General features: G+C 36.0%; 2 protein-coding genes across 4 annotated transcripts; one reads left to right on the top strand and one right to left on the bottom strand.

Annotated features, from left to right (window-relative positions):
• Positions 1-862: 862 nt before the first annotated feature.
• On the bottom strand, positions 863-2,179 carry LOC7464633 (xyloglucan endotransglucosylase protein 1). The gene is made up of 3 exons (XM_052453046.1): positions 1,791-2,179; positions 1,511-1,704; positions 863-1,420 (listed from the first exon to the last, which is right to left on the bottom strand). The coding sequence occupies exons 1-3, from the start codon at positions 2,073-2,075 to the stop codon at positions 1,015-1,017; spliced, it is 885 nt and encodes a 294-aa protein (XP_052309006.1). The 5' UTR covers positions 2,076-2,179; the 3' UTR covers positions 863-1,014.
• A 5,417-nt stretch (positions 2,180-7,596) lies between these two features.
• On the top strand, positions 7,597-12,271 carry LOC7464795 (phosphatidylglycerophosphate phosphatase 1, chloroplastic/mitochondrial). Of its 3 annotated transcripts, none has more exons than XM_024600564.2 (6): positions 7,599-8,286; positions 8,399-8,476; positions 8,660-8,733; positions 8,829-8,936; positions 9,968-10,127; positions 11,383-11,845. In XM_024600564.2, the coding sequence occupies exons 1-5, from the start codon at positions 7,986-7,988 to the stop codon at positions 10,082-10,084; spliced, it is 678 nt and encodes a 225-aa protein (XP_024456332.2). In that variant the 5' UTR covers positions 7,599-7,985; the 3' UTR covers positions 10,085-10,127; positions 11,383-11,845. The 3 variants fall into 3 exon arrangements, with proteins under 3 accessions (XP_024456333.2, XP_024456332.2, XP_002307540.2); XM_002307504.4 differs by lacking the exon at positions 11,383-11,845 and adding an exon at positions 11,905-12,162 and having other exon boundaries at positions 7,600-8,286; XM_024600565.2 differs by lacking the exons at positions 9,968-10,127; positions 11,383-11,845 and adding an exon at positions 11,905-12,271 and having other exon boundaries at positions 7,597-8,286.
• Positions 12,272-14,312: the final 2,041 nt, after the last annotated feature.

The raw sequence follows: 14,312 nt of genomic DNA, 5'->3' as shown, positions 1-14,312 counted from the left end.
AAAAATTTCAATAAAAAAATGACAAGGGAAAAGCAAATAACAATTATAAAAATGAGGACCAAAGTTAATATAAAAATAAAATTTTAAGAGATAAAATTGAAAAATAAAATTTCAAAACAAAATATATATAGCAATCAAAAGTTTGAGGATCAAATTTGATATAATCAGCAAATAATATGGCATTTCTAAAATTTTCACAACTTCTGGAAAGTGTTTTCTGTCCAAATTTTTCAGGAAAACACTTTCCGGAAAACTAAGCTAAATTTTTCTTTGACTAAAAAGTGTTTTCCGTTGACCAACTTTTCTAATAACAAATAAACACAAAAAAATTTAAAAAATAATTTTCTGAAAAGTAAATTCTGATAAACAAATATAGCGTAAGGTATAATTAATTGAAAGAGAAGAACATGATTCGTGATTAGGTATTCATTTACAAACAAAATTTTGCCAAAGTTCCTTTTACAGCAGTGATCACCTTTAAGAATGTGTTTGATAAAAAGCTTATTTATTTTTGTAGTTCAAATACGTTTATAAAAATATTAAAATTATTTATTTATTTTTATTTTAAATTAATATTTTTTTATATTTATAAATTGTTTTAATATACTAGTATTAAAAATAAATTTTTAAAAAATAATAAATATATTATTTTAATATATTTTTAAATAAAAATACTTTAATAAACAATCAACTCCTGCCGCATTTCTTTTAGACTATCAAAATCAATTGTTTTATTGCCAACTTAAACACAGTTTTAGAGCACGGGACCTGGTGAAAAATATGGTCCACCCAAATGTTCGTGTAAATGTTGGATCAAGATTAGTTGTAATAACGCTAAAGGAATTAAGTAGAGGATAAAGAATTAAAAATGATTTATTTAATGTTTTATTAATTTTTATTTGCAAAAAGAATAAAGAATTGAAGTTAATTTGTTTCATATTACACTTACATATATTTGCATAAAGAATAAAGAATTTTCATAATCTGGAACAGAGTCATTAATGTCTAGTTTCTTCAAAGGAATCTTGATCGCTTGCATTCAGCTGGGATACCCTGAGGGAATCGTTTCAAGTCAGTGCAGTAGTTGTAAATCATGTACTTCTGCTGCACCCATCGAAGCCTGTTGCGGCCGGAGGCATCAAGAGCTTGAACTTGCCAGGTACTGTCCTGCAAGGAATTGGGGGAGGTGGAGGTGCAAGATGATACAGGTGACGAAACACAAGCACTGGCTTTGAAATTTCTGTAAGAAGCAGTGAAAGGAGCTTGTGTCCAGTCAGTCTTCACAAGCCCCCCTCTCGTTGCCCAATCATCAGCATTCCAGAGACTCGAATATATCCTCATGGGTTGCTTCGTCGGGAACGGCACTCCGATTGATTCCGAGTTGTGGAATACTCTTATGGGGATGTTGTCCACCAAGAAACTGAAGCATACCAAATTGCAAATTAGTATTCGAAAATTCAGTAATCGCAGCGAGACAGAAGTATTGAGGTGAGCGTATGTTTTGACTTACATTATTTGTTGTTGGTTCCACACAATAGAGTAGGTGTGGAAAGCCTTTGTGGGATCAAACCAGAGATAAAACTGCTGTTCTTTGTTGCCTTTCCCTTGGGAGAACACATTGGTATGGAGAGTATATGGTTCTCCAGTTAAATTGCCTAGAAACTCGAAGTCAATCTCGTCGTGGGTCGGCCCTTGAGAAGATAGCTGCATAACAAGCAGGAAAATATGAGAAAACTCAAATCTACGAGTTACAGCAGAATTCAATTGGAGTAGAAAGGAGCGAGGCTTACATAGTATGTGGTGACAGTGCCAGCCGAGTTGCCCGATACTAGCTTGATTTGCATGTCGATTCGGCCAAACAAGTACTCATTCTTGGATCGGAAGCCAGAACCAGAATCCTTGTCAAGAGATAGTGTGAGAAGTTGGCCACCATTTAGTATCTTAGCACGTTGATCGCCCCAGGTGATGTCAAAATCTTGGAAGAAATTGCCACCCATGGAGGCTCCCACTAGACAAGCAATTAACAGAGCAAACAAAGGCATGGAAGAAAGTCTACTCGAACAAGAGAAAGACATCTTTATGTTTCTAAGATAAGGAGATGTATATACTAGCTGCTCGCTAGAGATTAGGAGAGAGCAAAATGTTCTGTGTGAGGTTGGTTGGAACTTTGAGCTTGAATCCCTTATATAGTTGTGTTCATAGGCAGGAACCTATCCTAGTTGATTGAAAACTAGTTATAGCTGGCATATATTCACAATCTTGGAGGACTGGAGACAGGCTTGCAAAGTTAATCGAGGAAATAGCCCAGGAAAGTGGAAAAAAGTGGGTGTATGTGAAAGTGAAGTGGTATGCGCTATTTGACTAACTGAGCCAAAACAGTGTCCATACATACAAATACATAATGAATGGCAGCGGCATAACAAATAGCTGGCTAAGCTTGAAAGTATTTTATCCAACTGGAGACAGAAAATACAATACGCGTTGGGTGGTTTGTGTGCAAGTGGCGTTTCCGGTTCTGGACGTGCCTTAGTTCAACGGGCTTCACTTGACTCGCGTGAGTTTATATAGTACTATTAACTGCTCTGTATCTTGAAATTCCAATCAGCCCTTTCTTTGTAGCTTGCTCTCCTTTTTAACTTTTCAATTGTTTTCCATAGCATGCTTATCTTGAATGTGTCTTTTTGTCAAATTTAGGCTTGGATGCCAATTATCTAAGAGGTTGCCCGGTTAAAGCTTTATAGCAATCAATCTTGGAAGAACTACAACAATTCAAAAAAAAAAATTTACTATTTTTTTATTAAATGGAAGTTAATTTATTTTGTGAGAAAATCACGATAAATCTAAATTTAACGGGCTAAACCCCCCCCCCAAAATGCCCAGAAAACATCCTCATGGGCTCAAGCTACCACGCTCGAGCCCAACTACTACTTAGGTGCATGAGCGTGACATGCCCAGCAAACTGGGTGTGCTGCCTAGCACCTTTGGTGCTGGGCATGCACTCAAGCATTCCTATGGGCTCGAGCTACCAGACTCGAGCCCAACGTGCTTCGGTTCAGACAGTGCCTCTCGATCCGTTTTTCACTTATAATGAACTCAAGTAACTTCCCGAGCCCAACACTTCCTTGAAAATTTTTCTAGGACCCTACATAGACCTTTCAATATTTTATACTGATCCAATATGTATTATTTTGAGTAGAATACAACTCAAAATATCACAAGGGTAAAATTATATTTTAACCATTTCTCTCCACAAAAAGACAAGATTTATAAGCTATAAATACACAATGAATCCTTTAAATGTCAGGTTCACAATCTCTTCATTCTCAACATTTATAGCATACATATTTTCAGAATCCATCTCTCTAAAATATTATTGTACTTTCTCTTTCTAAAAAGATATTTTCTTAAGTATCTAAGAGTCCATAAATCTACAAAAAAAAAGGACCTTTTGCAGATACCAGCCACCTTGATTTATCAAGCACCACTAACTACCAACTACCCGGGCTTTCCATATCAAGCCATTAGACATCTTGGTTAGAGAGAATGAATTAGATTTCTTGAACTAAAAGATGAACTAATTATCCAACATATAAGCCTTATTCATAAGCTACTTGGATATTTTAGGACCTCATCATTTGGCGTTGTCTGTGGAAATTAATTAAAAAAAGCCATCAGTTTCTTCTTAAAACTTTTTTTTTAACATTTTCAGGTCATTTCATAGCACACAATCAAGACACGTCTAGGCCAGGATGCGAGAAGAATATACCTCCAACCAAACCTTCAACAACTCACCAATCAAATGCAACTCCTTACTTAGACTATGTTGGTAACCTAATGACAAAATCAGATCTTGCCACCTCAACAAGTCTTGATACCCTTATTAACATACAATGTCTTAACTTCATGGCCATCGGTTGTACCCGGCACCCGTAAATGATTACACTACCTAGAGGAGACCATGGAAAATGACATTTATGAGAGTCTGTCAAGGCGTCACCCGTGCCATTGTGATACCTATGTATAAAGTCGGTACTTCGAGCGTACCCTTTTAGCAACTGTGAGATGAACACTGGTTACCGTAATCGTTGTTCCATTCCAAACTCTCCGGGCTCCCAATAGCCTAACACACAAAGGATTAAGAGATGATTTGTACATGAACATACCTAGAAGAATGTCTACAGTTTAAATCAGTGGAAAGGGTCTTCTTTATCCAAACAAGTATTGAACACTCAACTCCCTGAGGATTATATTTCCATAAAAATAAGTATGGATAACTATGATGGCCTGGTCTACCCAAGAGAGCGTGTACAAAATATATGCGGTAGCTTAAAATTGATCATTTAGGACAATGACTCAATATGCAAAATCCTTCACACAACCTTCCAAAGTTTTGCGCATGTATGGTATAATAATTTAAAGTCAAACTTCATTGAAAGGTTCATTAACCTTTGCGTCAAGCTAGCGACACGCTTCAACACTAACATACACACCAAGAAAAGCTCCACGAAGCTATTTGGTGTTATCCAAAAAAAAAAAAGTGGAGAGTCTACACAAGTATATTTGAAAAGGTTTGATGAGAATATACTCAAGGTAGAAGAATTGCTTGAGTCAATAGCCTTAAAGACCTTGATAAGAGGGGTAAGAGAACATGTCATCTAGAGAAAACTTTATGCCTTACCAGACATAAGCTTGCTCAAGGTGAAACATGTCATGTAAAATTATGTATGGGTAGAAGATGCCAATTTGTTATGACACAGGCCTTATTGTTTTTACAAGAACAACTAGCATGTAGGACCTTCCAAGTGAAATCTTTCTCCTACTAGAAATGAAAGCTCGAGGAAGAACTATAAGGGACCAATTCATAAGTATTTAGTGTATCCTAAATATTTATGACTTTATTGAATCAAAACATGATCACCCATTCAAAGTTATCAGGGCAGTCAAAACAAACACATTTACGCCATCTCCAAGACATGTCCCTCATAAAAACCTCCCTCATACCTATCACTTAGATCACCCCAAAATGCATAATCCTAATAGGGATGTAAGTTTATTTTTGAAATAAAAATAATATATCTTTGATATACATTTTCTATTTACAAATCTCTAGTAGGGGTTTTCAGACACTTTTCAAAGAAGGGATTGACTTGGTCTTTTTAATGCAATAACATCATTCTTCTTGAAGGGGATTAACTTAGTTTTCCTAGGAAAATAACCCTATAATCTTCAAGAGATGAGTATAAGATCCCTCTATTGCAGTAGAATCATTCTTCAGGTGATGTCTAAAAGCCTCTCACAAATCTACCAAGGGTTGATTTCAGATCCTTTACTTTCCAATGTGGTCTTGGACTGATATACTCTTCAAGTGATGTTTAAAGGTCTCTCACCAATTTACTTGGAGTTGATTTCAAATCCTCAATTCTTCAATACAGTCTCGAATTGACACATTCTTCAGGTGATGCTTAAAAGCCTCTCACCAACTTGTTAGGAGGTTGATTTTAAATCCTTTTATTCTCTAGTGCAGTTTCAAATTGACATATTATCTAATGGATATTTAAGGACCTCTCATCAATTCATTAGGGGTTGATCTCATATCCCTTATTATCAAGTGTAATCTTGGACTAACATATTCTTCAAGTGATGCCAAAAGGCCTATCAGCAATTCGTTAGGGATTCATCTTGTATCTCCTATCTCTCCATACAGTCTTGGACTGATACATTCTCTAGGTGATACCTAAAGGCCTCTCACCAATTCACTAGGGGTTGATTTTGGATCTCTCATTATCAAGTACAGTCTTGAACCATCATATATTTTAGGTGATGCCTAAGGGCTTCTCACCAACTCGCTAGTGGTTAATCTTAGAACCCCATTCTCTAGTGCAGTCTTGGACTAACACATTTTCTAGGTGATGTTTAAAGGTCTCTCACCAATTCATCTAGGGTTGATCTCAAATCCTTTATTATCCAGTGGAGTTTCAGATTGACACTCTAGGTGATGCCAAATAGCCTCTTACCAATTCGCTATGGATTGATCTTAGATCTCTTGCCTCTTCAATATAGTCTCAGACTAATATATTCTTCAAGTGATGTCAAAAAACCTTTTACCAATTCACCAAAGATTGATCTTGAATCTCTCGCCTCTTCAATATAGTCTCAAACTGACATGACTCTCTAGTGGGGCTTCCAAGATTTATATTATCATTAGGGATGATATTGGATCTCATATTTTTAAGTACAACCTCTCTCTAGTAGAGGGCTCTCACGCCTCATTTCATCACAAAAAAGGTTGCCCACTTTCTAAAAACAACTACTCTTCAGTGAAGGGTTCACATCCTATACCATCCTAGCGAGGTCATATACCTCTCACACTTCAATTCGACCATTCTTCAGAGGATGGATATGGTCTCTTTAGTGCAATAACATCACCCTTAATGGGTCTGTTTCCTCTCACACTTCAGTTCGAAACTTTTCTAACTATAGGCGTTAACATGGATTCATCCACTCCGCCCCTTAAGAATTTTTCTATGTATAAATGTCGACATGAGTCTGTCCCCCTAGCCACTTAGAAACTTTCTAAGTATGGGCTCCACCCTCCATGGATTTCCCTTAGCCTCTTAGAAAACTTTATAAGTACAGGCTTCACCCTCCATGAGTTCCTTTCAGCTACTTAGGTTTTCACCTCTCTTCTCATATGAAGAAACTAGATAAAAATCATTGTATTAGAACTTTTTACAAGTCTTTGCGTATAAATATTATAAAAACTTAGGGGGCTACTAATAAATTCAAATTTAATATACCTAAGAAACCTTCCCAAAAAAAGACAAAAAAACCTCAATGCGCTCGAGCTACCATGCCCGAGTCCAACTACTACTAAGGTGCATGGGCTCGGGCATTGTAGCCAAAACCTATACTGAGCATGCACTCCAGCACCCCTATGGGTTGGGGTTGCCACACTTGAGCCTAACGTGCTTGGTCCAAGTAGTGCTTGGTCCAAGTAGTACTTGGATCCATTTTTCATCTCTAATGGGCTCAGGCAATTTGTCTGAGCTCAACTTTTCCTTGAGAATTTTTTTAGCTTTCAGTATTTGATAATAATCCAATATGTATTATTTTGAGTAAAATACAACTCAAAATATCAGAAGGTGAAATTACACTTTAACCCCTTCTCTCCACAAAAGACAAGACTTATAGGTTATAATTACACAATGAATCTTTTAAACGCTAAGTTTACAGTCTTTTTATTCTTAACAATTATAACATATATATTTTCAGAGTCTATCTCTTTAAAATATCATTTTATTTTATTTTTTTAAAAAATATTTATGTTAATATCTGAAATTTCTCAAATTTACAAAAAGAAAAAAAAAACAACTTTTACATGAATGTAATAGCTGCCAAAGCTAAATTCAACATGTGAAAAGCCAGTTACAAAGATTCTAGGCCTGCGATTTTTCTTCAATTAGGAAAATTAGCAATAATATGAGGCTCAAAGCCCAAATTATAATGGCATATAGTTCAGAACGGGCCACAGCCACAGGCTGGCCTGCGAAATTAAAAATGCGGCTCTTTACTCCCTTCCCTTGGAAAAATGAATATTTAAAACACAAAAACCAACCACTAGATTGGAACCAGCAATGTTACTGGTACTCCTCCCTTACCCAACTGTTCTGTTCCTGTACCTCTTAACTTCCATGCCGATCGTTCCCATCTCAGAATCGTAGAGCCACCTGCTTTTCCTCTTCACATCAACAAACCCACTCCAAAAATATCTGTTGCCTCACTCTCCACCCTACAAGCAATTGTAAAAGCAACAACAAAGAGCAAAAAGATTCCCAAACTAACGATAATAAAAGCTACCCTGAACCTGATCAGAACCTGTCATTTGTTGACCTATTTCACTATTCCAAATCCCAGAAACCAAAAACCAAGAAATTGGAGAAATAGGAGACACTCAAACAGGGAATCATAGAAGACTTTTATCAAACATGTGGTGGAAAGACTTGAGAGCTACTTTCAGCCAAAGAATCAACGTTGAAGGAATTGGTTCGTCGGCTTCCGTGCTTGTTAAGGACCAGCATATGGCTCTGCCTCATGTTTTAGTGCCTGATATAAGGTACATTGATTGGGGAGAGTTGCAAAGGAGAGGCTTTAAAGGTGTGGTGTTTGATAAGGATAATACTATCACCGTGCCTTACTCTTTGACAATTTGGGACCCTCTTGATGCGTCCATTGAGAGGTGTAAATCTGTTTTTGGGAATGATATCGCTGTGTTCAGTAACTCTGCTGGTAGCTTTGCCATGACCCTTTTTGTTATTTGATCTTGTTTGTTGTTTGCGATTTTATTTTTTGATAGTAGGCTACTAAGCTGTGTTCGTGTGCTGTTGCTGTAATGAGTCAGGTCTCTTCGAGTACGATCATGACGATTCAAAAGCCAGGGCACTTGAGAAGGCAATTGGAATTAAAGTAATAAGGCACAGTAAGTTTCTTCTCTGCCAATTTGAGCTTTAATTTTAATGGAAAACTTATTATTTTTTATTTTTTATGGTTATGCAATTGGGAAGCTGACATTTTTTTTTGACGATTGTGAATGATTTGCTTAGTTAACATGCTGTCCATTGCACTACTTGAAAATATTAATCATTCACATATTACACCACAGGGGTAAAGAAACCTGCTGGAACAGCTGAAGAAATTGAAAAGCACTTTGGCTGCAAATCCTCACAGCTTGTAATGGTATATGCAAACTACATGAGCTGCTTTGAGTTGTTGCTCTGGTTTCTTTTTGTTCATTGTATGTGAATAGTATACTTGTGTGATGCAAATTACAGGTGGGTGATCGGCCCTTCACAGACATTGTTTATGGAAACCAAAATGGCTTTTTGACGGTATTAACGAAGCCACTGAGTCTTGTGGAGGAACCATTCATTGTTAGGCAGGTTAGTCATCTTCTATTTGAGACACTGAATTTGATTTTTTGGCATCCTTGAAAAATAAGAAAAACATGGGGAGTTGTATTTTGAATAGATATATGCTATTTTCTATTTTATGGATGAAAAGATCCTGCAAAAGGTTTCAATGTGAAATAAGGCTGTATAAGTGTTGTGAATGTGATGCCATTAACAGCCTGTTGTTTTTATTTATCGGAGGATATCACATTCTTTCAATAAGTTTTTAGTTGTATGCAGTTGAGGCTGTCCATTATTTGTCTTCTGTCCAGTGAGAAGTTTTTTTTTGCTGCATTGCTGATGGCTTGCCTTTCACTTTGAAATATTCATCATTACCTCTGCTTTATCTCTCCTTGAAAATTGTACCTAGGTTTTCGCTAATCCTCATGTGGGTCGCACTCCCTAATATTGCTTGTGTGATGCCTGCTGTGTTTTTTGCTTTCACATCTTTGTTTATGATTTTTGTGTCATTTAGGAGCAAAAGAATGTAGAACATTTATAGTAGCCTAACTCATTGATATAATGTGTTATAAGAATTTTCCTTAAGATGCCATGGAAGTTAAAATGGACTCGTGGATGTGACATGATAGCTGTACCTTATAAAGATAGCTATTTAAGTTGCTTTACCATACTGAGAAATTGTACATTTACGTGTACTCATAGAACTACTTAAAAGATTAGACAAGATCTGCTTGACTGGTCTTCTGTATATTGTGTTTCTTCTTCCATTTTTTAGCTGAGGATTACTGCTGCTGCCTTGTAGCATGTGGCCCTTTTTACTTCTTGTATCTACCTTTCTTATTTGTATATTTTGACTCTTAATTCTTCAAAATAAAAAGAGCAAAAGAAAAGATTGACAAAATCTTTTTGGAACTGAAGCTGGCATTGTCTGCTAGTTACTTCTCATCGCTAATACTTTTGGTTCTGCATTGTTGGAATCTCAGAGAATTAGAGGAAAAAGTTGTAGTTTGTTCTAGCTTCCACAGAATACTTGATTGATTGGATGAAATGAATGTTCACAGGTGCGGAAACTAGAAATGTCTCTTATGAACTATTGGCTTAAAAGAGGAATGAAGCCAATCAGTCATAATCTACTACCAGATGCCATGGAATGTGTAAAAGATCCGCCACCTTTGTAGGAAAACTTTGGTGCAAAATCTTGTAACTACCAATGATTCTCAGGTTATTTCTTGTCATCAAATTTTGTTTATTTAATTGATGTCCAATATAACTTTTTGTGTCAATCACAATTTGAGTGAGAAATTTCCAAAAGAAAGACTGGTGATGGAAAGGCAAATCTTTTTAATTGATGAAGGCCCTAGGCATTGTTTTTCTCCTATAGGAGAGTCACTCATCTAGGGATGATTAACATCATCAAATATATACAATAGGTTGTTATTTATGCTGACATCATCATTTTTCCCTTGCACTGTGAACTGTTACTTCAAGTTAGAGGACATGTTGACACGGGGGGGGGGGGGGGGGGGGGGGTGGTTTGTATTCTGGGAGAGAATCATTTAAAGCCTGTAGGACAGTGATCAAAAGCTCCCAACATTTTTGTGTTTTTTTACGGCTTAATACTAAGAGAACAACAAGATAAGGTGTTGCTGTCATCTGAATACAGAGACTTTTCAGACTACATTTTCTATGAGATATTTGAAAAGAAAAATATTAATCTATATTCTGCCAAGCCAGGATGTAGCTTTTAGACATAATGAGATCGGGACTTGTGCAAGGAATGAATTATTTCCAAACATTCCATGATATTTGGAGTGGTGTGAGGTATAAAAAAACCCTTTGAAAACTGAACCATACAATGATGTTTTTTTCTTTCTGCTTGTTTTGGTTCTTTATTTGTTATTCTATTGTCTTTTTAATCTAAGATTTTATGCACTGGTGAAACAAATACTTTCTGTATTCTAGTATTAAGTTACTCTGTGATGAAAAATCACATGACCAAGTAAATCTAGGAAGGAATGCGTCTGGTGATTTTAGACACCTTTAGGGATATTGAGGTATTAACCAATATTGTATTATTAGTATTAAATATTAAATCTAGGGAAGATGGGATTGACATTTCTGGAGTCGGGTTACAAATTGAAAGGGTTTAGATTAGTTCCATCTTGAAGTAGGCTGTGCTGGTAGCCTTTAGAATCTATTGTTCTTGAAATGCTTGCTTATGTCCGTGCAAACATATATCAAGTTGAAAGAAAAGGTTTTTGTCCGGGCCTGCTATGAATACATTAGTACATTCTCAGACATCCAAAGAGATTATATATATATGATTGTAGATGTGAGATCCAGCGCAAGATTAGCCCCCTCATAATGCTGTAAAAGTAAAACCTAGTTTGTAGGGCATGATTCTTTGAAGACTTGAACATTTGTGTGCTAAGTATCTAAATCCTGCTGTTGGTTCTACTCTAAAATGACTTCTTAGAAACTTTAATGGGCATTCCATGGGAAGGGAATGGGAGAGGATCCATGGTGATTTGCTCATCAGGGCAGAGTAAGGACCAATTGTAAAGAGTTACAACATAGTGGATGAAGATGAGGATATTCAACTTTGCCAGTTGGTTTCCTGCGCAAAGTCTTCGTCCTCCTCCAAAGGGAAGGTAAAGCATATGGTGGAATTGGCTTCTCAAATCTGCTTGGATTGAAAGTTAGAGGATCCTTGAAATACTCTTCGTTTTAGTGGGTGCAGTATGTTGTCCACAGAACCTGCAGAAGACAAGATGAAATTAGATCTATGATGAATTATTTGTTAAGATATTTGAAGGCTAATTTCCGGTAAACATGCATTTTTCTGTTGCCGCATGTTTTCTCCAATATCTAGAATGCTTGTAATCAAGCCACCCTTGAACTGTGTTATATAAGGGTTCTTTTTTTGTTTTTTTGAGAAAGCATGAAGAGTGGGCCATGGGTAATCGTCTCAATGTTTGAGCTTTGTTTTGTGTACCAGCATCAAGGAAAGAAGGATTCAGAATAGATGCGCACCTTCCACCCTTTAGGAGTAGTGAATCCTTCGCATTCAATGTCAACGATAGCTTCTCTAAAGGAGCCAAAGATAGGTGGGAAAAGCCGCAAGCTTTCACGTGCAACTTGCCATGTATGTTTCATCTTCATGTCTTCCAATGTTCGATACTCAACAGGTTTCCTCTTGCTCATTATGTCAACAATGTTCTGCCAAGAGTAATAATATACACTGAATTTAGTAGAATCATGGGAAGAGAGCGCTTCTTAAGTGAGGTCATTAAATTCACTTTCAAGTCTGAATTGTATTTATTTTCATATAATTTGTCTTTGGGATGCCCCTCCGATTTTGGAAATTTTCTTTGTAACCTAAAATACTGAAAATAAAGAGCACCTTGAAGGAGGAGAGAATGGCAGTCTGGATGCTCAGCTAGCATTTTGAAAGTCATGGCAATGGCAAAGGATGTTGTATCATGAGCTGCAAACACTAGCAAAACCACATTATCAAGAACCTCCTCTTCACTGATCTCCCCACTCACCAACTGGGAAAGTAATATTCCTTCATCACCCCCGAGCCCGCTTGCCACCTCCGTCCTCTTCTCCCATGCCCACTTTAATCAACATTTCTTTTCTCTTTCCTTGCTTTCTTAGCTCTTGAAAACTTGGAACCATGAAATGAAACAGGTGGTGCGAAAACTCCGTCCAAAACTCTCTCAAAAGCATTCAGTGTTCCAGGCTAAAAATTGATCCCCAGCAAACACTCCAAAACTATGGTAAATGTCAAGGCTTTGGTCGAATGTTAAAGACTAATTTCATCCTTATATTCCACTTTTTATCTAGGTGGAACTGAACGGAGGCTCACATTTTTGGCACCAAAATCTTAAGCCCAGCAGGGCCCAGGCTGTTGGATATCATTCCACGAAGGCATCAGTGCTGCTGCCTTTGCTTTTCCATGATGGAATTCATGCCCATGAACTGAACCGATGTAGGAGGCCACTATGTAAGTGGCTTGTGTTACGCTGCTGCGGGCTTGATTAAACTTTTTTCGAGTAATGATAATTTGAGATAACACGAATTAAATTAGCTAAATCACGGCATGAGATATGAGACTGAAAAAATCCATAAAAAAACAACTAAAGAAAATTGTAAAGTTCAAGGGATAATAACCTAATACTCAAGATAAAAACCAAAAAGAAAACTTCAAAAAATACAACACTAAAGAAAAAAACCCGAGTCATCTTGAAGTAATTTGACGAAATGACAACCCATGATATGAGATTGGGATAAAAAAAGAATTTTATAAGGATGACTTAGTAAAAAAACCAAAGTTCAATAAAAAAAGGGGTGAAAATAACTCTAAGTCAATCCAAGTTAACTTTACTAACCCACTCTCGGAATAACCAAACAATAAGAAAAGTGAAAAAATAAAAAATCTCAAAGGAAGATAATTTAATGTAAAATGATGAAATTAAAAAAAAACCGTAATAAGAAATCAAGAGAAAAAAATCCAAGTCAACTCGGGTTAACTCAATTAACTCGTCACATGCGACATGAGATCAGGATAAAAAAACACTGTGAACAAAAATGCAAGCTGATCCGGGTTAGCTTGACCAACCCCCTCTCGAAATAACAAACCAGAAAGAGAAGCGAAAAAAATGACGAAGCGAAAAAAATGACAAAGCTCAAGGAAAAATAATTTAATGCAAAATGATGAAATTGAAAAAAAATAAAATCATAATAAATTGAGAAAAAAATGGAGTCAACCCGAGTTAACTTAACTGACTCGCCACTCACGACATGAGGTCATGATAAAAACATAGACTTTCAAAAAAATAACCTAGCAAAAAAGATCGAAGTTAAATAAAAAAAAATATTGAATAAGAAAATGCAAGCTAACTTGGGTTAACTTGATTAATCCGCTAGGATAACCCAATAGAAAAAAAAAAAAAAAAAGGTGAGAAAATCACATAACTCAAGGGCTAATAATTTAGCGCCAAAGTATAAAATTGTTAGAAAAAGTCAATTTCATAAAAAAAAAGGAAAAAAAAATATAAAGCAACCATGATTAATTTGACTAACCTATTACTTGCAATATGAGATTATGATAAATCAACAAAAAAAAAATACAAAAAACAATAAAGCTAAGGGCTTAATAATCAAATGTCAAATGATGAATTTAAAAAAAAAATCAATTTTCAATAAAAGACTGCTATGTTGGAAGGTAACCATGAAAAAAATAACAAAGTAAAATATCCAAATATAAAATAATTTAAAACCCAAACAACACAGACCAAACATAGTATAAAAAAATAAAAGAAAATAATAAGGGGCTAAATAAAAAAACTAAGAAAAGTATTAAAAAAAAACAACTATTGAAAGAATGGGGATTGAAACTAG

The sequence above is a fragment of the Populus trichocarpa genome, chromosome 5, assembly GCF_000002775.5.
Source record: "Populus trichocarpa isolate Nisqually-1 chromosome 5, P.trichocarpa_v4.1, whole genome shotgun sequence".
Taxonomy (NCBI): domain Eukaryota; kingdom Viridiplantae; phylum Streptophyta; class Magnoliopsida; order Malpighiales; family Salicaceae; genus Populus; species Populus trichocarpa.
This window is presented reverse-complemented; position numbering and strand designations above follow the sequence as displayed.